This window comes from Vanacampus margaritifer, chromosome 3, assembly GCF_051991255.1.
Source record: "Vanacampus margaritifer isolate UIUO_Vmar chromosome 3, RoL_Vmar_1.0, whole genome shotgun sequence".
Classification (NCBI taxonomy): Eukaryota; Metazoa; Chordata; class Actinopteri; order Syngnathiformes; family Syngnathidae; genus Vanacampus; species Vanacampus margaritifer.
This window is the reverse complement of record NC_135434.1, coordinates 10,058,135-10,086,124: the sequence shown is the minus strand read 5'-3', so window position 1 is coordinate 10,086,124 and position 27,990 is coordinate 10,058,135. Positions and strand designations below refer to the sequence as shown.

At 39.9% G+C, this 27,990-nt stretch overlaps 1 protein-coding gene across 2 annotated transcripts in view; it reads left to right on the top strand.

Annotated features, from left to right (window-relative positions):
* Positions 1-24,279, top strand: part of commd10 (COMM domain containing 10) — a 48,568-nt gene extending 24,289 nt beyond the window's left edge. For both annotated transcript variants that reach the window (XM_077561827.1, XM_077561826.1), the window contains exons 6-7: positions 23,868-23,927; positions 24,012-24,279. In XM_077561827.1, the coding sequence (XP_077417953.1) occupies positions 23,868-23,927; positions 24,012-24,050 (99 nt within the window). In that variant the 3' untranslated portion in view covers positions 24,051-24,279. The remainder of the gene's footprint in view (positions 1-23,867; positions 23,928-24,011) is intronic.
* Positions 24,280-27,990: the final 3,711 nt, after the last annotated feature.

The window sequence follows — 27,990 nt, the reverse complement described above, 5'->3', positions numbered from 1 at the left end:
CCTTATGCCAAACCCCAGCTCTGCATAATGCAACACTGTAATAGCCGCAGTTCTTCTTTTGGTGCTAATTAGAGATTATACAAATGCTCACGCTTGTAGACACACAAGCGCGTGATGCATACAGGTACAAACATGCAAATACAGCCACAGCTCCACGGAGCGTTTTAATTACAAAGTCTAATTCTTGTGTAGTTGTAAATTATTTATGAAGGTGTGTTGATAAAGTCACGTTGACCTTCCTCTAATGATGCTGCTCACATACACACATGCGCCGTTGTAAAAAGTGCAGCTCGCCACCCTGAATTGCCCCCCAGCTGTGACTTAGCACCGTCTCGACTCCTTGAAGGTTGTATTCATTTTCATTTTAAATAGTGTGTTGTTGATAACCAAATAAAATTGATGCCTCAGCACACAAGCAGGGTATTGCTGTAGCGTTTTTTTTGTTTTTTTTTTGTATTATGCATTTGACATGAAAAGACTGTTGAAGATGCTTCTCTGAGTCTCTCAGCTCATTTTTTTGCATCCAATTCAAATGGTTTTGTTCAAATGATGGCCACTGGCAGAGATTAGGCTCGCCTAGATCTTTGCTATTTTCCGCAAACCAATGTTTCCCCGTCTGGAAACAGTACACGCGGTACAATGGCGTAAGATGACAGCTTGTCAGATTGGACAGAACGCGCCAGTGTTGGTGGGTGTGGAGAAATAATCCTTATTGTTCTGTGGTAGAAGCGTCAGATCCCACTTGTTCACGTAGGCGTCGTTTTTCCTTCATGTTCCCGAGGCTTTAGCTCCTTGTAAGATAGTGTAATTGTCTGAAACACCTCAGCTAGTATGTATGAACATGGATCCTTGTAGGTAATTTCAATCCTATCCTTTCATTAGTGTTTTACAGAGAATTAAGTAAGAGAACTTAACAGTTTTCCCACTTCATGTGGCATATTGCCAAGTTTTTTTCTCATACAATAGAGATGACATGAGAGACTCTTGATAATGGAGGGAATGTTTTCTGAATCGGCATGGTCGTATCACAATCCAGCGGTTGTGGGTTCGATCCCTCGCCATTGTGACCATGTCGAAGTGTCTTTGAGCAAGATAGTGAACCACTAGTTCCTCCTGGTGCCTACATTCATTAGTACAGAGGTGGGCATCGAGGGCCGCAGTCCTGCAGGTTTTGCGTGTTGCCCTTCTCCAACACAGCTGATATATGATCAGCTCATCAGCAAGCTCTGCATAAGCCTGATAACGATCCTGTTGATTGGAATCAGCTTGTGTTGGAAGTGAGAAACCTACAAAACCTGCAGGACTCCGGCCCTCGAGGACCGAGATTGCCCACCTCTGCATTAGTAAGTAAAATGAGGAAATGGTGTCAAAGGGGGAAGTTAACCTTAAACATTTTTTTGACAATAATATGTTATACGTGATCTCACTAGTCGAAACATAACATTGTGATTAATATTATGGAATATCGATTATGAAGCAAAATCCAGCCGTTTTTATCCATCTCAGGGGGCGGCCATTTTGCCACTTGCTGTCAACTTAAGATGACATCACAGTTGCTCAGGCAACGACCAATCACATAGCTCACCTGTTTTCTGAATCTGAGCTGTGATTGGTTGTTACCTCAGACCTGAGCAACCGTGACGTCATTTTCACTTGACAGCAAGTGGCAAAATGGCCGCTTTCTGATATTGATAACAACTGCTGGATTTTGTTTCATAACTCATATTCCCCTATCGCAATATTAACCAAAATACCGTGTTTAGACAGTGGGGCTACAAAAAACATATTATTGTCAATCAAATTTTTTTTTTAGGTTGACTCCCCCTTTAAAGCGCTTTGCGTACCTAACGATTATTAAAAAAAGAGAAAAGCGATTATACCAGTGAACGCCCATTTGAATTTGAATCGCAATAAAAACATCGAAAACAGGAGGAGCAGCCTCAACAAGAATGTGAACAGAATAATATTAGTAATAAGCTTCGTCATACGCTATTATCAATATTGGGTTTTATGATAGCGGCACTTGAGCTGATCCCTCTCCATTCTGCACTCACTACTAAAATGTGTGAATATTTTCTTCCACATCATTTGTCTGTGTATGTTTGCTCCCTGGGTGACCGAGGTAAAACGATACCGGTGCTGCCAATCGGGTCATCACACCTACACAGCCTAAAGTTGTCAACAGCCTGCATGTCTTTGCATATTTTGTCTCCCTTGCTTTGTCTCCACCTCTATCTGTGTCTGGCCCGTATTTTTTTTCCCCTGATGTGACTCATTGCACAGTCTAGATTATAAACGGCCCTAAAGTGATAAGCACAATCGCAATTTTGCCGGAGACCCTTTTGTCTGAGGCGTTAAATGCCACCGCAAAAAAGAAAAACTGGAAACATGCGTCATGCTTATTCCTTAAAATCTCTTTTGTTAAAATCACTTTCAGCATACGCAACGACATCGTCACATTTAACCCTGGAGAACCCAAGAAGCCTTTTCTTCTTTGGAAACTTATGAATTATACATTAAATGACTGCTATAAGTTCACTGAACACCAAAATACATGTTTTTTCAATTTTAACCCTTTTTTTGAACTAGCTCAGAGTTGCTAATTTATCAATATATATATATAAAACATACTCCTAGGCATTCTGCAACATGATATGAAATAGATTAAGAAAAATAATTTTTTTTTCACCATCTGATGGTTTGCTGAGAAGATGGTTTTGTTTGGATTGATTTCCAGCTCAACAAAACAGCATGTTGCCAGCCATCTTGTCACCACCACTCTGGCTCATGTAAGTGCAATATTCATCCACTAGATGACCCCATGCAGGGGTCAGAAGTGGCACTCTGGACTTTTGAAGTTAAATTTGTAAAAAAAAAAAAAAAAGGTCTTTGTAGCAGAATTTATAGGGGCCAAATTTGACCCCGTGGGTTCTCCATGTTTAAATATGTGAAACCCTAATTTAAAAAATTGCCAGCTTGTAGATTGGACCCAATCTCAATGTGTTTCCCTGATTCTTAATGACAGCTTTGCAAAAGTATTTCACAGTTATGTTAGTTCAGCACAGTTTATATACCAGCAGAAGCTTTGTAGGAAAACGACTCTACTCTAAAGCAGACTTTTGCGTGAAGCTTATAAACCGGAACGTGTGCTAGCGTTTGATTCTGTAGGCTTGGATATGCGTGTCGGCTTCATTGTGACTGCCACGGGGCTGATAGAAGGGAGCGGGGTTTTACGGCGTACCATTTCCGCAGCCTTGCCGTAGACCTGGGAAGCCTCGATAAGACACCCAGGCTCTGAAGCCGCTAAAAACACATGGAGAGCGGAACAAAGAGAGAGGCTAGGGAAGAGAAAGACTGGAAGAAGGTGTAGTTGGGCTGATGAGGAGGTTAAAAATAAAACTCATCCTTCAGTTGGGCGTTGCTCTAAACCATACTTTCTTTTTTTTGCCATTACATTAAAAATCCTCACAATCCTTTTAGTCACAGTTGGGATGGGGGAAGCCCTCAAAGGGAAGACAATTAAGCACAAGCTGATTTTAAGGGTTAATCTTTGTCGGCGGGATTGGAATTCAGTTAAACCTGTCTAAAGGCACGTTTCAGTCTCGCCAGTGGCTGTTTTGCTCACTCACTTTAAGAACTCTAGAATATCCCGAATTAGATGGCTGCATGAAGTGATATTTTGCCTCATAAACCTGTCACACTGGATATCGTTTATGCCTTCGCCTTGCAACACTGTATGCCTTCGAGCGGTGGCGCCTCACTTAATTCTTCAGTTTGATGTCAAAGTTCAACATGGAATTGCATCTCCACTGAGGCACTTAAGTCGACAGAAGTCATCAATTTTTGAGAGAGACGGCACACAACCTTGACTTAAAACACGGGAAAGCCTTTCGCAGACATTTCCCTATTTGGGGCCTCAATGAGCTTCCTTGTGTCTTAGATGGAGGGTAGCGCGTAATCTTGGCAGCCATCATGGTTTTAGAAGAAATGTGAAGGGTTCAAGGTGACATGAACGAGTAGGTGCATATTCACCACAAGTACCGAGACCAGACTTGTTTGATGGGATTTTATCTGATCTGGCCCCAACTTTGTGTATATGCTGGCATATATTTTCTTGGTTCCGACATTTCCAGAAAGCAGCTACTTAGTCATCCAGTCAGATATGCTTGAAGCTGAAGACCACATTCCAAATTTCCTGAGCCTTTTGTATGGCTTTTTGGTGGTTTGTTGGAGGGGAAAAAGTTCCAAATTTACATTTTGTTGGTCTGTTTGTCGAAGATACACGCTGTATGAACAACATAACTCAGTTTTAGTGTATCTCGTGTGTATTGGGTGTTTACTGGAGAACCCACGGGGTCAAATTTGGCCCCTATACATTCTGCTACTCAACTAACAAAGACCTTTTTTTTCTCTTTTTTTTTTTTTACAAATTAAACTTCAAAAGTCCAGAGTGCCACTTCTGACCCCTGCATGGGGCCCTCTAGTGGATGAATATTGCACTTACATGAGCCAGAGTGGTGGTGACAAGATGGCTGGCAACATGCTCTTTTGTTGAGCTGGAAATCAATCCAAACAAAACCATCTTCTCAGCAAACCATCAGATGGTAAAATTGTGTTTTTTTTTGTTAATCTATTTCATATCATGTTGCAGAATGCCTAGGATTATGTTTTATATACATATATTGATAAATTAGCAACTCTGAGCTAGTTCAAAAAACAAGGGTTAAAATTGAAAAAACATATATTTTGGTATTCAGTGAACTTATAGCAGTCATTTAATGTATAATTCATAATTTCCCAAAGAAGAAAAGGGTTCTTGGGTTCTCCAGGGTTAAATGTGGATACTTGATATGACAGATGGGCAATGCGATGCTTATGTGTTGAGCAGGGTGTGCAGGTTCTCAAAACAATGGTTGATGGATGGTTGAAAGCTCTGAAAGCTCTGGGTGAGAGGCAGTTTAGAGGCCAACAGTGAAGACGTAACACGCCGGGTTTGTTTTTGATTCGGTCATGAAAGACTACAGGATAGCAGCGGAATATGGATGACACCTGAAGCTTCTCCTATTCTACTTTCTCCCTCACTTTGTTTACTTTTTCCACGCGTCAAGGATAAAGTACAATCAAAGCTATCATGTCTGTTTTTTTCCCCCCTCAGTGAGATGTTGAAAGAGGGAAACAGAATCTAGGCTACTGCACTGGGATGAATTTTGTCTATGATGTTGTGCAGCACCGCTGGATGTTATTTCAGGAAAATATTGCTTTTTAGCATGCAGCATGTCTATTGCTCTTGCATAAAGCCGGCTTCCCTTTGTAATGCGACTGTTTGGATGGATCAAATTACATTCTAAATATACGTTGTGGCATCTGGTAGACTTAAAAATGCTAGGAAAAACTCTTGTCTCGGGTCTTCTTCAGTATCTGCATCTTTGGTTTTTTTAAATACACATACAACATTTTCCAAGGTTTTAGTGGGCTGAAACAAAGTGAACACACAAACCAATTACACATGAACACTAAAAAAAAATAAGGGATTCCTCTTTCCAGGGCTGACTGCAGGCTAAGCGGAGGTGATGCTTTCACATGTAACGAAACCTCACAGCACAGTTGGAGCTCATTATTCTGCGACTCAGTGTTCAGTGTTCTGTTCTCCCTGCGAGCGACGGACCTTCCTGTATGGGTCATTTGTTATTGAAGCCCATCTGTAGCTTTACTTGAGTACAACACTGCTACCGAGCAAGTGTTCCTCTAGTCTCTGTCGCGTGTTCACTTGTAATTGTGGTGTTTGACGAGGTGAATTCTAGTTAGCAGGGGGCTAAAATGAGGGCAAACAGTCCCTCAATGAGCTTGAGCCCATTAGTGATGATTTGTATCCATCACCCACTGTCAAGTTTGACCCGGCCTTTTCCCGCAGATCAAAGCCTCGAGTACTCCGAAGTGAGCAAACTGGAGTTTTAAAAGACTGCCGAGTTCATGTGGCATCATTAAGCTTCACTTCACACAGATATTCTTTTCTGCTGTGAAGTTTGAGTATTTGTCATTGCTTAGTGTAGAGACTGAGAGACGCACCGCTGAGTTAATAACACAGCCAACCTTTATGTAACCATCCCTCATCGAGATGGCATAGTGTGATATCTGCTTATTACCGTTAGCTGGTGGCATAAAGAATGATTTAATGGGATATGTTTTGTAACTATAGGATATAATAGCAGGAATTGAACAGAGGGAAGAGATTAGGTTTATCAATGAGGGAATGGAATTTTGACTATCTCACAGGGATGTGATTTTTCCGCTAATTCGTGGAATTCCGCTTTTTTTATGAGCGACAGGCGTTTCTTCTTCTTCCTCCTCCTCGACACGTTGCTGAGCCTCCAATGCTGGGTGAGCTCTCACAGCGCCAAGCGGCGGTATTAGCGGCGGAAAGAAGCACTACAGTACTCGGAAAAAGGTGCGCAATACAAAATCTAACTTACAGCATCTCTTTCCGAACATTTTTTGACATGCGCGCAGACATGTTCGTATGTACCGTTGTTCGTAACTCGAATGTTCGTAAGTAGGGGAGCGTCTGTACTGATAACGATCCTGTTGATTGGAATCTGCTCATGTTGGAAGTGAGAAACCTCCAAAACCTGCAGGACTTCGGCCCTCGAGGACCCGAGATCGCCCACCTCTGGGTTATTGGAATCGGTTGGTTTATAAACATTTGCCGTAATTCTGGACACTTTGTTGTTCCCGTTCGACATTCCATGGAACGGCACACAATGTGGGGCAAAAGTTTCATGTCACATTTTTGTTCGCCCAATCTTGCACACAGGTGCACCATTGTGAAGTGGTTTGTGAAAAACTGGCATGAATGGACAAAATGAATGAATCAAAGTAACTTGTAGTAAGCAACACGGGCGCTCCTCAGCATTTGCTTACGTTGCATTATAGATGGGGGTCGGTGACGTCATGTGACCTTCCTGCCATATCCTCAATAAAAGGACATGGAAGTTACAATGTTTGTATTTCAATTAAGACACTCATATGATAAGCTTAGAACTTTCCATATTTACCAAGTAGATTTTTTTTTTTAGGCCTCATGACCACAAATTATTGGACGTAAATATCCTAAATACTGAAATATGAACTGAGTTTTCACTCATGCTTCATGCTACCGGTTTCTCAATTCCCCTCAACCTTTGATTGCTTTGCGACATGTGGATTGGATGAGCAGCATATCCCAGCGTAAGTCTTTCTCTACTTCTACCCTGCTGGGCCCGCTTTGCCCTGGCAAACCGGGAGTTGGGTCGTCTCATTTTGCTGGTGCAGGTGTTACAAAGAGAACTATCACAGGCCAGTCTTGACTTAATATTGCAACAAAACCCTGGTGTAGCCGAAGGAGCCAATGAGAACGGGGAGCGAGCACACAAAATGAGGCCAGAGAGAGAAGGAATATGTCCAGCATATTTATGATCGGACACAATCAGAATGAATTACTTGCCAATTTTACACTTAACATTGTTTTTTTTTTAATCTTCCCTGAAAATGAGTCCATCACTCCCCCGCCACTTATCTGTAACTCTTGTCTGTGCCAGCTTTTTAGACTGTGAAATGGAGAGCGGTTATTTTCCCCTCTTCTCCCTGTATGTTAATGACACGCTAATCTGTTCCTGAGCGAGTGTCTTAATGAGGGCGGCGAGCCCCTCACTCCGCTGGCTAGCGCCTGTTAAGCTACCATTATGGAAATAGCTCGGTATCATGCGTCGTTCTGGGACCCGCCTGAAATGTATGCCTTATTTCCACTTTTAAAGTTTTCCTCTCCCTCTTTAACAAGGCCGGGTAGTTCCTTTGAGGGATGAAGCGCTGATAAACAAACATGGTGATGACGAGTATGGGGAGAGGCCTTTGCACATTTTGAGGTCTTCTCGTTTTCATATTCTGAATGTTGCTTGTGCTAGTAAATAGGCACATTGGAAAGATTTTTGGCTGTAGCGGGCATGTGACTTTAAGGCAAGCGTCACAAATACACCACTAAGCCATCTGATTTACTAATAAAACCCCTGTAAAGTAAATTCTGAGATTTGTTTCTAAATACTGTACATGTTAAGACTGACTTATGTAGCACTTAATTGTGGAGGACCGGAGGTGGTATGAATTATTATTATTATTTTAATTTATTTTTTATTTTTATTTTTTACATTTCAGTTTTCCTGATTTTTCGGGGGAGCTTGGCTCGATTGAGGCGCCGTGACGCAATTGGACATGAGTTGCGCCTTCCACACAATATATAAGAGCTGTATACAATTTAAAATCTAACAATATTTAACATTTGACATTTACTGGGCTTTTTCTCTTGTACACGCCATTCTTTTCTGGAAAAAAAGTGTATACAGTGCATTAAAAAGATCAATAATGATTGATCCATTTTGAATCAATAAAACTCAAATTATTGAATATTATATATTAAAAAGTAAGAATGTGGTCAGATGGCCTCACCCAGTCACAATAGTAACCCAGGTCCATTGCTAATGCAGAACCTTTGGGCACCAACTATATATTATGTTATCTTCCATTGCGCTTGTTTATTGCCAAGCTGGCTCTCAGCTAATAATCAACACTGACTACTTTTTAGCTAGCATGGCACATTACAAGGAGTAAGGTGTGAAAGAAAGAGCACACAAATACGCGGATAAGTGCGTAACATTGCGTTTTAAAAAAAAAAATCAGCAAATGGCTTCAGTTAAGTTCTATGGAAAAATTTGCCGGCAAGGGTTCACTTGTCCAACAAACGTGCTAAACAAAAAGAAAGACAACAAGAACTAGTGGATCTTGATGACTTGATATGCTTTTCCACCTCACTTGTAGTTGTTGATACCAATAAGTTGCCGCTAGCTTTTAGGTGTTAATTCCAAAGCAAACCCAACCAATCTAGCACATTCACTGCCATTGACGGCTATTAACTCATTCACTGCCATTGACAGCTCTAGACGTCAAAATTTTATTTTAACAATTTCTATTAGTTTAATTTTTTTCCTTTTTTTAACAAGAGTATGAAAGCCTAGAATTTTTTTAGAACAGATATAAAATTTGTTATTAATCGTGAGTTAACTAGTGAAGTCATGCGAATATTTACAATTACAAATTGTAATCGCCTGCTGCCCCTAATTTTTAATCTTTAAAAAAAATATATATATATCTTTTTTTTCTCTTAATTTTTTCTCTCTTTTTTTTTTTAAAGAAAAGATTATTAAAAAGCAGGCGATTACAATTTGTAATTGTAAATATTCGCATGACTTCACTAGTTAACTCACGATTAATAACAAATTTTATATCTATTATAAATGTACAAAAAAATTCTAGGCTTTCATACTCTTGTTAACAAAAGTGGGAAAAAATGTTAAACTAATAGAAATAGTTCGAATGAATTTTTGACGTCTATAGCCGTCAATGGCAGTGAATGAGTTAACATCAAAAATCAATTTTTATTGGGCTGGCAGTGAATAAGCATATTTTTTCTAGGTTTATCTATCCAAATTGCTATTGCTGTGGTAGTGTAGTTTTGCCCATTAAGAACAAAAATAATGTAAGAGCTATTAATCGTAAAAGTGGAAGACTGAGATCACGCATTTGTGAATTTCCTCATGACAACTCCTAATACGTCTCCGTAGCGTGTGAATAGCCTCCACTTGCTTGCATGCATTCCCTACAGCACCTTTCACTCATGTTTAGCCTTGAAGTGAGAAATGGATGACGCAAGACTGTCAACACCGTCCAACGATTTATACGGCAAGACATGATCGTTTTATTGATTTGTGTGCGTCTAGGTCAGCCTGGCCTCAATATGAAGCGGTGGTGGTGCTTCACTCTTGAAATTAAATTGCTTATAGTTTGGCTTCTCCGTGTCCCCCATCACTTGATTTGCACTCCAACCCAATGTACCGTATGTGTGAAGAAGGATCCTTCCTCGGGGGACAGGGTTTGTACACAAACAGCAGGCACTTGAGGACGTAGGGCAGATTACATCCATATTGAAGCTGGTGCTGAAGAGTCATTTAATTTAAAATCAAGATTCATGCATAGTTGTCAATCCACTTGAGCGATGGACTAAAGTGCACTTCTCCGAGTTTAAAATGGTACGTTTTTGAGTGAAACAAGTGTTACTGGGGTTTAAGGGCGTGTAATACGAGTGGGAGTTATGTCGGCTGATAGTAGAGAGGGAGGCAGGGAAGGTATCTCAAAGTTTTTCTCGCAATTTGCAGCTCACATTAAATTTACTGCCAGAGCTGAAACCTCATGATTCCTCTTAAGATGATGAAAACATGCCTGAGTCTTGTCTGACACCTTCTTAAAGGTTCTGCTTGGATTTACAGACTTAGGGGAGTCTTTTGTTACACTTTTTCAAGCTTGTGCATCAGTACAGCAGTCCTTGAACAAAGCAATTTGCAAGAAATATCATATATTATATAATAATATTGTCAAACTTAGGTTGATGGGGGTTGCTTGTTAAGTCTAGGGAATGTTTATTGCTTAGGGACACTAGCCGAGATTTTCTGTTTTTTTTTTAAATTCCATCTGATTTTATTCCTTATATATGATTGGCTGTCAACCAGTCCAGTTTGTACCCTACTTTTTTTTTCAAATTCAGCTGGGATAGGCTCTAGCTCACCTACCACTCAAATAAGGACAACCGCTGTCAAAAATGGATGGATGAGTGATTATAAATGAAGCATCGTTATCATGACTTAAACATTCAGATTTTCCCTCAAGCGCCGTATATGGGCCGTGTCAGGCACAAAATCGTAAGGTTCTGCATCTGAAAGTGCTGAATATATACTACACCGTATTTCACTGTCTCACAGGGTCCAATGAAAGATTAAGAAAGTGCCAAGCATGACATTAAACTCCTTCAGTGATAATGTTCATATTTCCAGAGTTTCTGCAGGCAATAAGAAGACCCAGAGAGCTTTTACAAGTTACCAGTGGAAGCTTGTTGCCTGTAAAGCCACTTGCAAACGTTTACCCACAGCATTTATCAAATGACGCATTGCGGACATGCCGGCTGGATGTCTGATGAGACTGGGACTCTGTTTCTATTCAACTTTGACCACAGGAAGGAAGAGAGAAATTGAGGAGCTGTCATATATCCCTCGGGAAGGAGGGAAGTTTCCCATGTGGGTGATTGAAGGGTGAACGGAGGGGGGAGCAAGTCGTCATCAAGAATTTGTCAAGAAAGTTCAAAAGGTTTTGCTGGCTTCAACAGAAACAAACCCTTGTGGCTTTAACCTCATTGAGTTGAGCTGGGGGCGTATGAGCGTCAGGAAAGTTCCGGGACTGGCGTCACAAAAGCTATACAGACGCTCCCCACCTTACGAACGAGTTACGTTCCGGACGATCGTTCGTAAGGTGAATTTGTTCGTAAGTTGCTTCAGTGCTATATTTTGTATTATAATTTATGTTTAAAGCCTATATAAGTATATTGAAGGTTTATATAAGTATGTTTAAGGCTTGTACAAGTAACCTGCATTGGTTTGTACTGAAAAAAACTTAATAAAATGGAGAGAATACATACAGTACTGTACTACGTATGTTAGAGAGAGAGAGCGAGACACACACACACAGTATGTACATGTACGTATTAAGATAAATAAAATGAAGTTTAACTTACTTTTGGAAGATGTACTCGATGCTTAAGGAGATGATGGAGGAGGAGGAAGAGGAGGATTTTATATCATGAGAGATTCTTCGTCGTCGCTGGAATCGGCTTCAAAAGTTATTTCCTGCTTCATGGGGACCGGCGTTTCTTCCTCCTCCTCCTCGCCACGTTGCTCAGCCTCCAATGAGCTCTCACAGCGCCAATCGTCGGTATTAGCGGCGGAAAGAAGCACTACGCGCAATACAAAATCTAACTTACAGCATTTCTTTCCGAACATTTTTCGACATACTGTACGCGCAGAAATGTTCGTATGTACCGTTGTTCGTAACTCGAATGTTCGTAAGTAGGGGAGCGTCTGTATTCCAAACCCAATTACGTGTTTTCATCTTCATTGTGGGCCAGATCATCAACCAGGACTTCTCCAAAAAGATTCTGCCAAATTACCATATGCCATGAGCATCTGACAGTTCCTAGTCGAGAAGAACTGTCTGTGAGTGTGTGTGTGTGTGTGTGTGTGTGTGTGTGTGTGTGTGTGGGTGGTATTTTGAAGTTTGGATTTAAAATATAGCTTTTGTGACACCAGTCCTGGAGAAAAGGAACAAAGAGAGGTACTTATACTGTACGTTTTCATATGTTAACATTTTTGGCTGTTGAGAATGTTTTTAAAAAGTCAGTTTGAACCTGGAATAGGTCATTTGTATTTCCTTTATTTTGGGGGCAAATATGATCAATTTAGACATCGATTATAATCCTTAACCTCCTTTATCAATGTTTGACCTCCACTACTCAGAAATAGATTCATCTTCACAAACCCACTAGTGCAGGATTTCTGCATAATACAGCATCACATAACGCATTGTATTATACCAGATTTAATGAACTAATGGTGATTTATTCACTGTTTGGAATTCTGTATGCATACGCACATTATCAACCGTCATAAGACAAATTTAGGAGACCCGACTGCATAAATTTGATGACATTATTCCAACTGTAATAATGACATTCTTTTCATAATAGAACATTTGGGTGGCTTTTTACCAGGCATGATTAGAGTGGCTGTTAATGAATAACTTCTCAAAATACATTCAAAACATCTGAGAAGTCAATCGTTTGTTCAGTTTTTAGTTGACTAAATAGCGACTTTGTGTTTGTTGTAGTTGTGGGCCCCAAGAGGACAAAGAGTCAGCTATGTGGCCACTGCTCTCCATCAGGAAAAGAAAAAAAAAATCTCTGAATGTTGTTCAGGCATGCCTAGAGGCAGCCTGTGCATGAATCTGCATCCTTGGCTTTGTGTCTTTCTGCCATTCTTGTTCTGAGTGGCCCACGGAGTGCAGACAATTCCGGGCTTTGTGTGTGTGTCCTGTTGTCATGCTGTGTACTGTACTGAATGGATTCAGGGGAACATGGCGTGTGAAAATCCCGCCCTTGCCTACCTAGTGATAGTCAGCTCTGTGTGTAAGATGGAGAGTGAGGACTGAAACAACTGCGCTCTTTGTTGAGGAATATGATTTAAAAAAAAAAAACTTTATTCTTTTATTTCATTAATTGGGAAAGTTAATGAGCTGACGAATGGTTGCAGACAAGATCGCTGACATGTAACATTACTTCTCCTAAGTGACTTTACAGTCTTAAATGTAGAAAATCTTTATATGGTATGCACAAATATAATAAGCTCAATAAATGATCGACTCGCTCTCAATCGCTTTGCTTACCAAAAAATGTGTTGTGTCAGAGGTGGCAAATCCAGGTCCAGAAAGTTGATGGTTTTGTAGACGGGTACAGACTGCTGTTTGTTGAATTTGTTGTGTTTTTTGTTTTTTTCCAAAAATGTTAAAAAATGACTTGGGGACCCCACACGACCTTCCACACCAAACTTGCTTAATTTCCCTAGGGGGATTAAAAAAAAATGTCTCAGTCACATTGACAATTAAATTTCAGGTACACTCAAATCCTCTAGCTAACACCTAAGATGCATGTCCCAATGCATTGTACTCGTGGTTAATGTGTTAACCGATCCATTTGATGTCAGTCATGTGAGATGCCGGAGACGGATGCGGCCGTGTTAACCTCGGGGGAAAGACGAGTCATGACTCCTTTTTTTCCTAACCTCCACAGGACGTGGTGGATTTGAAAATGGGAGGCGATTTGATAAGGACGCGTGCACATAAGCAAATGACCGCTGACCATGGATACGCTCCAATTAGGCAGACGGCGCACAGGTGACCTCATCCCTGGGTGACAAAACCAATAGGCAAATAAGAGGATGTGATTTGTTTAGATCTTGGTTGCTAACTACAGAGCATCATAAATCAGCTTTGTTGGTAAAAAGTATGCCGATGTGTTAAACCTATAACACCAAATGTATCATATTAAATATAAGACATTTTGAGCCCTTTTTCATGAGTATTCCCCCCCATTAAAACCCTGACGTGTATGATCTGACACATGCATTGCAAGGATAATCCATTAGAGGGCAATATCACCCAGCTGATGGCTTTTCGAGCGAGCTCACAAGATCGCCACAATTGAGAAAGGAGAGACACCTACACTTAACTCATTTGCTCCCAAAAACGTATAAATACGTTCTATTTTAAACGTTTAATTGTCCCAAAGACGTATTTATATGTTTTTAATCAGTTTTTTTTTATGTTAGAGCATAGGCAAGGCTTTGATGCAGCCTCTCAACTGCAAAGAACGATTGAAGAAATGGTAGTTACTACACAAACAGCCAGCAGGTGGCAGCAGAGCAAAGGAGATGGACCATGTTGAAAAAATCCTCAGTTACTCACAATTCTAAATAGATTTGTGAATAATGATGAAACTTAGCTATATTCTAATGCTAAGATAGAAATATACTCCTTTTTCCTGATGAAAGAAAATACTTTAATGTTTATTTTGGTAGATTTCATGTTTTTATAGCAATGGAACAATATTCTGTGGGCCTTGCAAAATCAGTCCAAATGCAGTAAAACGGAGTGAAGGGGATTGCTTCTGTAAAAATGGCTGGGATTAATAGTGGGAAATGTTCTTTCAGATTTTTGGAAATACTAATAGGCTTGATATGTCTGTTTCTTATTATATTTTTGACAGTTACAAATGTACAAATTTAAAGCATTATGATCGGATGTATAAAATATGATACAAATCAAAAGTCATATGTGGCAGTTGAAAAAAAAGTATTATCTATTTACAAAAAGTTGAGTAAAGATGTAAAGGATTTGTTACATCAGTTCCTTTTTTAAAAAATGGAATATTTTGCTTTCACAATACCTCATCCAGCAAGTTGAGATCTGTGCTCATCTCTTATCCACCTGCTGTCTCAGTTTTGGGTTTGTTGTTGTGTTCTGTGCTCTTGCCTTCCCCTGCATGTAGACATATGCCCTGTTTTTCCACTAATTGGTACGCAGTATTCATGCGGGAATACACAGCGAGGCAAGGGGGTTGGTTGCAGCCAAAGCTGATGTCTAACTAAGTGTCAGTGCACAGCTGGGTTATAGATGGACAGCTCAATGATGGCCTGTTAAGACAACCCGTCACTTAATGCATGAGGTGAGGCAAAGCCGGAGTGATAAAGGAATACAATAAAGCTGGGGTGCGTTCATTGTGATTGTGGCGAGAGAAGGTAGAGCGAGGCAGAACCACCTTGAAGTGAAGGAAGACCTCACATCATGTTAGTGCAGCCTGCGGGCAGTTATTGTGAAATGGCTTGTAATGTGTGACGGGAGGGAGGTAACGGGCAGTCAGTCATTGGAGTGGTGTGTGTTGAGGTTAATTGTGGGTATGATGGTGCATTGGCAGTGCTGGTTGCTTATGGTCTGTTTAGTGCTGCTTTGCCTTTTGTTTGGACGAGCTCATACGTTTCCCTCTGATTTCAAGGATTTTTCTCTGAGATGAATTCTTGAATCTTACAACCAAAATGCAAGCATTAAATACTGGTAGTTGGTTGCAAATCCAAATAAAGGTCAGGTTACGGTTAATTTACTCACGTTTTGCCATCTTATCAATGGGCTTTCACAACTTTCCACAGAATGCAAATGGGAGGCTCCAGTCCTGCATGAATCTTCTTAATAAAAAATAAAGTCTAAGCAGTTGTTGGGTTTTCACTGATGGTGCACAATTTTATGCTGATCTTTTTCCACCATTGATGCTAAATAGGTTGTTTCGCCTTGGGCATACAATACGTTTGTTCATGGTCATCTGTGACTTTTTTTTGTTTTGTTTAACCCATTAAGGCCTAAAGCGCCTGGCAAAACATGCCTCTGAAACCAATGGGTGGCTTTAGAATCACCCCCAAAAACCTGAAGTTAGTAAGTCAATGCCTACTAAATAATTGACATCTCAGCTCCTAAAGCAGATAGAGACATAATACCAAAAAGCTTGCACATGTGTCACAATAAACCTTCAATATATATATATATATATATATATATATATATATATATATATATATATATATACATATATGTATACCATTATATGTATAATTACCTGGGTAATTATTTGTCATTGATTCCATTACAAAGCCGTCGAAATTTTCAACATTCTCAAGGTTAACAAGCATATTTCTTAACTATATGTCACTGTCAACACTGATTCGAAGTCCCCCGCGCCGTCGTCAATTATTTCATATCTCCCGCGAATCTGCGTCAGCCATGAATGCTCCAATAAAATTCCAAGGCATGCTACGAGGCCCACGTCACCTTTTCGTGTATATTCTGATGCATTTCATCGGCTAAGAGACCAAGAATTGGTCAAAACAAAATGACGTATCCGCTCTCCCGGATTTAAAGTTAGAAAAGCTCTAGAGCGCTCCCGGCTCTAGTGGTAGAAACGTGGTAATGCGCTCCCGGCCTTAAAGCAACACTAAGGAATTTTTAGTTAACGTTGTTTATGGCGGCACCATATGGACAAAAGCAGTAATGTTATGCCTGAAGGAAGACCACATTTCCCATGAGGACAAGCGCATTGCGTCGTTTTTGAGCTCTCACACATTCAAATTGACTTCCGTCTTTGTAGCGAATGGGGAAAGGAGGAAGTGATTGCTTTGTGCCAGTAAAAATGATACAGACCCCGTCAAGCCATAAAGGTACCATTAAACTCGTTTAAAGACAATGTTTCATCAAAAGAGATATGAAAATATTTTATTAAGGTTGAAAAGTTCCTTAGTGCTACTTTAATGGGTTAAAGCACAAACATAAATTTTCATGGAAGATTGAGGAAATCAGAAAGTATTCACATTTGAGATCCTCAATGCCATTGGGCATTGAATTATCAAGCTTCTTTTGCTTTACTGTCATTGTGTTTTAACCCAACAAAGGTTTGCCAGTTGTGGTTATTTAACTCTTTGGACAGACTACGGCGAGGAGCAGTTAAACGCAAGAAAATGTGAATTTTGTCTTAAAAGTTTGCTCACCCCGGAACAATTTGTTCCTCCCTACTTTTAAAAGGATTCCTACGCCTCTGGTCTACACATTAATTTCTTCTTTCCTTTCTAATTTGCATAAGATGCTACACCGCTGCCTGTGTTCTTTTGTTTAAACATAGGAGGTTATAGTACCAGGCAGCCTTTTATGTAAAGTGTGTCACAGTTATGCATGTGTCGTTTGTTGTCAGGAATGTATTCATGTCAGGCCGAGGAAGTGTCTGCCTTGACCCAGCTTGTCCCGTCTCTCATGCAGCAAATCCAAGCAAACCTTTAAGTAATATTTTGTCCTTCTTGTTTTTTCTTTCCGTTGTTGCCAAAATTCTCAGTCTCACCTGATGTTCAGCGGCTTACACTCCACTCTTGTAAGCTTTTCAACTATAGTTTGCTTCCTGTTGTGTTTGAATTAAGACAGGCTTCAAAGGGGCTGTCAAAAAGAAAACAAAATATCTAAGAGGGATGAAGAATCTTCAGAGATGGCTTGTGTTTACTCTAACGAGGATATTTGTCAGATATGCTGGCCTTTGTAAATCCTCTCATCAACTAACAATATAGTAATGTGAAGTTTGGCAAAAATATTCACTTCATACGGGTTTTCACAATTCAAATTCTGTTCATGCAAGTTTGCATCCCTTCTGGATGGCTCTGGTTTTTACACACGGAGGTTGATTGACACTTTCTAGTGTTTGGCTTTGACAGCCCTCATTTGTTATTGTCGACAGGCTTTGAGAGAATGGCTGACGTTTTGAGGTTCAGTGTCTGTCACTTTGTGATGGCTCCAACACAACGCTGAAGATGAGGACGCCGTTTTTTTTTGTGGCAGGGTCCTTTCAGCAACAACCCCTACGGGCTGGCTTAGGCTCAGGAGGTCATGGGAAGACTAAACATACAGCAACATAATCACAAACTATAGCTGTTGCCTGCAGCCTGCTGCTGTTTCATATTGTGGGCTGATATCATTAAAGAAGCAGAGCCTTTATGTCAACATTTTTTTCTCCACAATACCAAACCCAAACCGGAATGAAGTGGATTGCTGTTTTTGGACTATGATGGACACATCTAGAACCTAAAATAGATCTTAAAACTCTTTGACTGCCAGACGTTTTCAGAAAAGGGATGCCGTGGGTGCCAGCCGATTTAAGCATTTCGACTGATCTTTTGACTGATCTTTCAAGGTCCACAGAAAATTATGTGTTTGGACTATGGAAACACACATACTACCAAATGAAAGATTGGACTCTCATTTTTCATCAGAAAAAAAAAGTTTGTTTCTACCTTATTCCGTTTTTCAGTAATCAACAATAGAAAATGGTTAGTTTCACCTCTGTTTTAAAACAAACGTCTTTTAACGTCTTTGGCACTCCTCCCTAGGATTTTACTAAACGTTATTTAACGTTTTTGGCAGTTAAAGGCGAAGTCAACCCCCCAAAAAATTCTTGACCATAATATTTTCTATGCAGACCCACTTGTCTAAATACGGTATTCTGGTTTATATTGTGTTAGTGGAATAAGAGTTAAGCAGCAAAATCCAGCAGTTTTTATCAATCACAGAAGGCGGACATTTTGCCACTTGCTGTCGACTGAAGATGACATCACAGTTGCTCAGGCAACAACCAATCACAGCTCACTTGTATCCTGAAGCTGAAACGTTTTTTTTTCCATCTCAGGAGGCGACCATTTTGCCACTTGCTGTCGAGTGATTATGACATCACAGTTGCTCAGGTAACAACCAATCACAGCTCAGCTTCAGGAAACAAGTGAGCTGTGATTGGTTGTGGCAAAATGGTCGCCTCCTGAGATGGATAAAAACGTCTATATTTTGCTTTATAACTCATTCCACAAATGTACTAATAATCAGAATGTCATGTTTAGTCTAGTGAGGTCACATATTATTGTCAATAAATGTTTAATGTTGACTTCCAATTGAATGAAATATGCAAGTGGGCTCAGCTAATGTGTCCAGAGAGTGTGTAATGGTCACACAGCGTACAGTACAGTCAGAGACACAAATGGATTCTGGTTCAAAGCTGTCAGGAAAGGGAAAGGGGTGTCTCAGGGTGTGAATGTGTTGACAGGAGAGAGGATCAAGGTCTGCTCACCTTCCTGATCTTTCATCTCTTTCAGTGTTAAGATGTCTGTTCCAGACAAAAGTCAACACCATCCAAACTTCCAAAAGTTACTTTTTTTTTCTGACAGCTGCTACTGCTCAGCTGAATGAATATGCAGCGTGTCCATTGTGCCTGTTTTTACATTTAATGTAGTGACACAACAGTCCCTGTTCCCAACTGAGTTGATGCTCAGTGCTGCCTCGTCCAGGAAATAGCGCCGGAAACATTGCTATAAAACATTGATTTTGTTTGTGCTGTGATCCACAACAGAATATGTTGTTCCGGAATGATGAAATTGTCCAAATGTCTTCTTTCTTTTTGAAAGTTTGTTTTTCCTTCTGTTAGTTTATGCTCTCTAATGTGTTGGGATTCCCTCCGCATGCAACCTACATACAAATGATATTCCCTGACTTAACGGCGCGTTCAGCACACCGGATCCAAGTGAATTAATGATGATCATCCCGTCTTCTTTCTTTCCATCCTTCCAGTTTTCAGGGATCAAGTTGGTCCCCACGCAACTTTAACTTCAGCATTAACTTGATGCATTTCATTTCACTACAAATTGGTGATTAGTTTTGACATTAACGTCGATTAATGCCACATTTAGAAGGACAGATTGCAGAGATTTGCCACACATTGTAGAGTATTTATTAAGCTTGAAATATTAATAAAGGTTAAGAACCAGTTGTGGGAGTAATAAATATTTTGTTTGTGGAATTTGAGTTAAGCAGCAAAATCCACCAGTTTTTATCCATCTCGAGAGGCGGCCATTTTGCCACTTACTGTCGACTGAAAATGACATCACAGTTGCTCAGGGAACGACCAATCTCGGCTCACCCTGTTTTCTGATTTTCGTCATGCGACGTTCACAAGCTGAGCCATTGTCGCTACCTGAGCCCTGAGCAATTGAGATGTCATTTTCAGGCGACAGCCAGTATCAAAATGGCGGTCCCCTGAGATGGATAAAAACAGGTGTATTTTGCTGCTTAACTCATAATCCACAAACGCAATATTAAACACATTGCCGTGTTTAGACAAGTGATGACGCATAGAACATATTATAAATAAAATGTTTGGGTTGACTTCCCCTTTAAAGGGATACTTGACTCATTGAGCCATTTTCAGCAATAAAAAGTTAATATTTTTTCCAGAATGAATTTGATAACTTCATTATTTATCATGTAGAATTAATACCTTTAAAAACTATTTTTTTCCGCTTGCTGTCGACTGAAGATGACATCACCTGTGCTGAGGAGGTAGGTAACGACCAATCATGGCTCAGTTTGCTGACCAAACCCAGAAAACAGGTGAGCCATGATTGGTCGTTACCTACTACTTTAGCACAGGTGATGTCATCTTCAGTCGACAGCAAGTGTAAAATAAATCGTTTTTAAAGGTATTAATTGTATACAAAAAATAATACAGTTACCAAATTCCTTCTACACAAACTTTTTACTGCTAAAAAAAAAATTGTCAAGTAGTCACAATTGGATAATTTCTCACAACAGCCCTAATTTACTGTCTTTAATCATCAGAGTTAATGTTTTTGGAATATGGAAGTGCCTGTAGAAATTCCACACAAGCACAGGAAGGATTCAAACCCATACATGCTTAGCTCTGGTCCACTGCTTTGCCCTCATTACATACTTAAATACTTAAAAAAAATTGCCAATTATATGACCGCCAGCAAGTTTGGCTTAAAAAGTTGTACTGTATAATCGTATAGTAAGTCTCTAACAAATGCAAGTCAATGTAGTGCCATGTGATGTGTGTGCGTGTGTGTAAGTTGTAGTCGAGGGCTGCGATGATGAGCATCATGCGTCCTATCCCCATTAGTGTTAGCCTAGATCTGTCAGCGCCTTGTTACGCTCCTCCTTGGCAAAATCCCAACCCTTAAGGAACAACGGGATGGGCCAAACACACACACTCGTGTGTATGCTAAAGAAAAGCCCGTCTGTACGCACACCCGGCAGTGCCTGGGTCGTCTAGCCAGACTGTCATCCTCAAACTCCTCCCATGTACGAGTGTCAGATGTTTTTCAGATCTTATTTGTGTCAATACATGCAAACCACATTTGGTTATGACCCACGCGTCACCTTTTTCTCACCATCGAGCCAAATAGGTGGCTCTCTCTTCATCACCTCAAAAATCAATAGCGGCGCTCACCCAGCCTCACCGTTCTCATTTTTCCCCCCAGTTGAGTCACACACAACGGCACAACAAATGAATAAGTAGCGTTACACAGGCTGTCCTTGCGGCGCTCCCTCCGCAATCGCTTAATTCAACCATGTCCTACATTCTCCCTGTGCTGCGCAGCCTAGAGTGGGTTGGGGAATGGGATGGTGGGGGTTGGTGGGGGTGGGGGGGCTTTGATAAACAGATAGCATTTTCTCCCCAATGCACAATTCTTTATGAACTTTTGACATTGCCTCTAATTAATATCTTCGCCATTTATTCGCTCTGACATGCCGTCTCCCCGCGCCCACAACCACCCACCTAACCAGTCAGTTACTTTCAAGCCTGCAAGTCATGTTTGGTCTCCAAGCTTGCAAACTACAAGTACTGACAACTCGTGTCAGCTTTCTGTGACTCTAAGCAATTTTTCCTTTTTTTTTTTTTTTTTTTTTTCCAGTCTTGGTTTCTGGCCACCATTTTGTTGCTTTTATCCTCAGTACTTATGATGACACAGGGTGCACTTTGGCTTCAAGACAGCCCCCTTACAATCTGTACTACGCCAAACACATTTTTTTCAAAGCCCCTATGACAAGATCGAGAAAGAGCGGGTCGCATTTATGACGTTCCAGATGGTAGACTTTTTGTTCAGCCTTCACTTCTGATGGTGTGATGATCACACCTCACTGATGGTTGCCCTTAGTTACCTCCATTAAGGAAAATTCTGTTTGTGTGTGACTGTCTGCATGAAAGCAGGTCTTGCACAGGGCAAGGGATATGCTTTTTGGGATAAAAACAAACAAACCTCACATAGTATGCTTACTCATAATATCTATGACATTATGAACTACAGACACTTGACTTTTTCTTAAGATGGCACCCAGGGGAAGGAGATACAATGAAAGCAGCAGAGGTCTCAGAATTGAACCATGTGGAACACCATCCATTCTGTTAAACATGTGAATTCATATTGCACATATTTGTCCGACGACTTATTTTTTTTGCTCGGCACATTAATTATGAACAGATTGCAGTAATAAAAAAAAAAATCAAACGACGTACCATCACAACAGTCACAAGTCAACTACTGAGCAATGTAGCATGATCACCTGCAGCCAATGATGGGCAAGCGGTGCGTATCATCATGAATCATTTGAGTCAGGTGTGTGCGTTGACCTCTGACGAATCCCTGGGCTTCGATCGACTGATCTAAGACATGAATTTTTTTTACAGCCATGATGATTTCGATACTCTTTCACTGTTTGACCCTGAACATCCAAAACGTACACCTGAACAAACATAAAAAAAATCACATTTTAAAATATATTCCTGTTTTTGTGTCTTTTGAATCACTTTTGGAAAAAGTCAGCAAAGTTCATTGTGAGGGAAAAAAACTTAACAGAAATTTAGTTTATTTATTATCATTGCAGTCAAATGTCAAAATGGATCTGATCTCACCTAAACAGCATAGACTGTGGCTATAAAAAGTCTACACACCCTTGTTCAAATGCCAGGTTTTGTGATGTAAGATTAAGAATAAATCATTTTTGAACACAGCCATATCCGCAGTCATAAGCTTGAGCACGTACGTTATCTCAGTTGGTTATTTTTTAGAGCTGTCAAATGATTTTTTTAATTAGATTAATCACATCTTAGAATTTTGATTAATCACGATTAATCGCTTAATAAAAAAGCCTTTTTTATCTACATTTGTTTCCCCGCCAAATTTGAAGAGCGTGCGTTAATTCTTTTGACATTTAATGTTATGAGGACGTCTTCAAAATGTTTTGATCCACTGCACTCGCTCATCCTCCTTTTTTTCTAATCAGTAACCACTTGCATGATTTAAAATGGGGAAAAAAATGGAAAAATATTCTAAATGTGATACGCAAACATTCATTAAATGCTTTTTACTTTAATGCATGAAATTATGTTTATTGCTCAAACACAACCTGTGCTACCTTAAACGTAGCCATCCGCTGTCACGCTAAAGGCTAATCTATGGTCAAAATTAATAGTGCGATTAATCTGCGTTAATTCATGATTAATGCAGTATATTTTTGTGATTAATTAGTCAATTAGCGCTTTAACTTTGACAGCACTATTATTTTTACTTCACCGCTCTAAAATAGTTCATTTTTTTTCGTTTTAGTTGCAAAGGTTATAGGTTAATTATGCTGGAAAATACTGGGAAAATGTTTTAAAATGATGATCACAAAACCTTGCGTTTGAGCAGGGGTGTGTAGACTTTTTATATTCACTTTCAGGTTAAAAATGTTAAAAAGCGCTACTTTAAATGAAGTGGCTCTGATATTTTTTTTAAACAATGTGAAAACGTGATGACTTTGGCTCTGCTGTCAGTGTATTTTTAATCACGCTGATAGTTGACGAGTTTTTAGGCAAGCACATGTTGACCAGCGCAGTAATAATAAATGAAGGGTTTTTTACGGAAAGCGCCAGAAGACCGCAGAGATTATACTTATACTATCTTTTTGTTGAGTGTCCTCTCTGTCCTGCTCTCTCTCCGAAGGTTCAGGAAAATGTCTTTGTCGAGTTTAACCACCAGGAGCTGCTTGAGTTCTACAACAAGGTCAGTGTGTACTATCTGCGTTTGTGTGTTTGTGTGAGAGACGCACGTCAGCGCCCCCTTTACTCAACCTTGTCTTTCTTACAGCTTGAAATTGTACAAGGCCAACTGGATTCACTGGCTTGATTATTGTAAACCGCAGTCCCAAACACACACACACTCTCACATTTAAGTAGTGTCTTGCTGACAGCTAAAAGGGGATTTGTAAGAAAAACAAGAAAGTCTTTGAATGCAACCGTTTCTCCTTCGCTCAAGAAAGGTATGATAAATGCGATTGTGTGCCACGTTTTCATAGCTGAGCGTGTGTTCAAAATGTAACTAGATGTTTTGTCAATAAAACAATTCTTAAACACGTGTTCCGTCCTTTTTGTCATTTGTGTGTGTGACTGTAAATGAGTCATCATCTGAGGAAAAAGACATTGAACTATTAAAAGGAAATCATTGTCATTGTACAGTTTGAAAGGTACACTTTGGATTTCAACAAACAATTTACCCCCAAAACGGACTGTCAGGCATATTTGGTTCTCACTTACCAACTGATTAATTACGGTTTCTATTTCCTGACCTTTATCTCGTGCAGACAGGTGAGTGTGAAGAACAGTGGTGCCTGATTTACAAAGTTTTCAACATTCGAGCCAATGATTGGACGAGCTTGCAAGAATTAGACATCGTGTATTTAAAACAACCGCATAGCGTTGTTCGGAAAAGTCAATTTAGCTTAATGCTAACAAACGGGTGGGGGTAGGGTTTGGATGTCACATATTAAGAGGGAGGTCAACCCCCCCAAAATTCTTGACAATATGATCTCTTTTTCCGCAAAAAAATGTTTAATGTCGTATACTAAAATCTAAATGCCGCCAAAAACATTTATTGACATTTACTACGTTTTTTTTTTTCTAAAAGGACAGTGGAACTTGTTGTGCGCGCTGCCAAGTGAATGGGCTTGTGAAATCACAAACACCCACTAACTATGGCCAGCAGATGGCACCATTGTATCTCTTTTCAATGGGCTCCCTGTAGTATAAATTACAATGAAACCTGACAAATGTGATGAATTTCAAGGATGACGTGAATGATCAAAGCTTTTGTCGCATTAAATCTAATTCACAGAGCGTCACTAAACAAAAAATATTAGTGTCAAAGTCACTGAAAATGTATCTTTTCACAAAAAGCTTGTTTTCTCCTTATCTTTTTAATTTTCGCTCAATGTCACTCAGATGACCTATTTTCAAAGGGTGATTACTAACAAAGAGAATAAGGTAGAAACATACTTTTTTTCTAATGAAAGAATGGAACGCAATCTTTCATGTTTATGTAGTCATAGCACAGTTTGCCTTGAAAGATAAGTTAAAATGCTCGAAATCTGAGTTGTTTGTGTGGCTTTAAAAGAGTTAAATTCTATGTAGCCCCATAAGTAAATACGGTATTCTGGGTAATATTGCGTTAGTGGAATATGAGTTAAGCAGCAAAATCCAGCAGTTATCAATATCAGACGGCGGCCATTTTGCCACTTGCTGTCGAGTGACAATGACATGACAGTTGCTCAGGTCTCACGTAACAACCAATCACAGCTCAGCTTCAGAAAACAGGTGAGCTGTGATTGGTCGTTGCCTGAGCCCTGAGCAACTGTGATGTCATCTTCAGTCGATAGCAAGTGACAAAATGGCCGCCCCCTGAGATGGATAATAACGGCTGGATTTAGCTTCATAACTCATATCCCACAAGTGTAATATTAATCAGAATGTCGTGTTTAGACTAGCGGGGGTCGCATGAAATGTTTAAGGTTGACTTCCCCTTTTAATGGCTTTTCCGAAAAATGATTTGAGAGAATTAAGTCACAAACTAATCTTGTATCTCAAGGCACCGCTGTATGTCCTCATTCCCTGATACCATGAATGTATTTTTTTGTTTCCCCAAATTGCCCATTTCTGTCTCCAAACACCTGCAGCAGCCAGCGGGAACACGTTCAGCCCCACAGCGCGGCGAACAGATGGATGAGCGGAAACAACAGCGAGCCACGCTCGCAGAATCACATGCAGATGAAGCGGAGAGAATGTCGGTGAGTTGTGCTTGTCAGAGCTGCGATGTCGAGGAGGAACTCGAGTACTCGCATTCTGTTCTTCACAGAGCAGCTAATTGCGGATCTCGTTTGTGTTTGAATAGAAAGCACTAAAGGGGCTTTAGACAGACAACAGTCTGACCAGTCTGTTAATTACGCTCACCCCGAGGTTGGATTAGTCTTGGTCATAATTTCCAATATTTGTGTCCGTGTAGCGCTGGAGCGTTTGTAATCCACCATGCGTGAAGTGTCTTTTTGTGTTCCCGGCTAAATGGATACAAATGAGAAAGCAGTACTAGCGCTGGCCTCCATTTTGCTAGCGGAGAGTGTGAGAAAATTGGATGCCTCCTCCAATTTGAAGTCCTCCTCTATACCTTCAGAGCGGCGTGCTTGTTTGAGTGCTGCTTGAACGCCGTCACGGCCGCACATTTGCATTTCAAAGTTAGTCCAAGTCCGCGAGGTGAACACGCCGCACAATTTGAGTCTCTGTATAGAAGCGGCGTTTGGGGGGGGGGGGGGGGGGGTGGGGGGGACGGGATTCGGTGAAATTGTTTGATTTTGAGGTTAAAATTGGGCTGTAATAACTGCTGCGGTCTTAGTGCACATGACCTCCACGCACCATCTACTTGCTGGCCAGCATTTTACCATTGAAGCCTTTTTCAATTGTCTGCGATGTTGTACTTTGTTGTCCACAAATTGAAGCCATGAGGCCAATTTGGTCCAGGCTAGCGCATTAGGTGCACCTGCACAAACTAATGAGATACACAGAAGCTGTATCCAGAATTCTATCATAGACAATAAGGCTCTGTTTTGATTGTGGTTGCAGTTTGTGGTGGTGTAGAGCTGCAAATAGTCTGTGTATTTTGTCTTTAAAAAAAAAAAAATTTTTATATGTGTATTATGTTTAGATTTTGTATTATATTATTTTTTATTTTATTTATTTTATACTATTTCCTGTATTTTGTAAACATGACTTGTGGGCTCCAAACAAGCGCAATAGTAAGTATTAGGGATGTTCAATACCACTTTTTTTTTTTTTTTCAGATCAATACCAGTATAAAAACCAACACCAAGCACTGAATCTGCTAGTACGTTTGGTACAGAAAATTTACTCAAGAAAACACATAATTTTAAAGGAAGACCTATATATCACAATACAGCATTTTCCTTTAAAATTGCTTAAAAGTAATGGGAATTTTCCATTTTTCTAATCTCTAATTTTGAGAAACGATATTAGGTGTCTTGCCTATAACAAGTATAATGTTTATTTAAGGCTTCATCATATTATAGTGGCTATAAAAAGTCTACACACCCTAATTAAAATATTTTCTTTTGTGGCATAGCATAATAAAACCGAAATAAATCATTTCAAAACGTTTAGTGTGACCTGTGCAATCCAACCGATGAAAAAAATATATATTTTCAAAGATGAAAAAAAATAAATAAATCTTCATCCACCTGCAATTGTTTAAGTGCCTCTGATGTGACTTTATAGATCCACTGCGGTTATCACCATAAATATACCATAAAATACAATCTCAAAATAGTCTTAATATTTCAAAGTTAAAATTTAAAAATATATTTTTTTACAACATTACCCTTACAAATAAGGTGTGCATGTGGTGAAGACTCTCTGTAACTTCCACTAACAACACGGGCTAAAATTAGCTCCTCGCCAACATGCAAAGCTTGTCCGTCAGTCGAGATGTATCATTTCAACATACTTCCTTGACATGTTTGTTTTTAGGCAGAAAAAAAACACACCAAGAAGTGAATTTGTGAATTTTAAACCACGAATATGCAGGGGCTTATTGTATGTAATTTGGAAGGCTTCATCCCATTTAAACGGACTAGAACTTTTTATCTTGCTGGAAAATGTCAACCACACGCATTGCGTGACTGCATTTTAATGGCATTACTTTTATTACTCATTTTTATTGCTTATATTCCTCACATGGTCACATATCATTTTTAAAACAACATTTGTTTCCAGCAGCCACTTCAAAT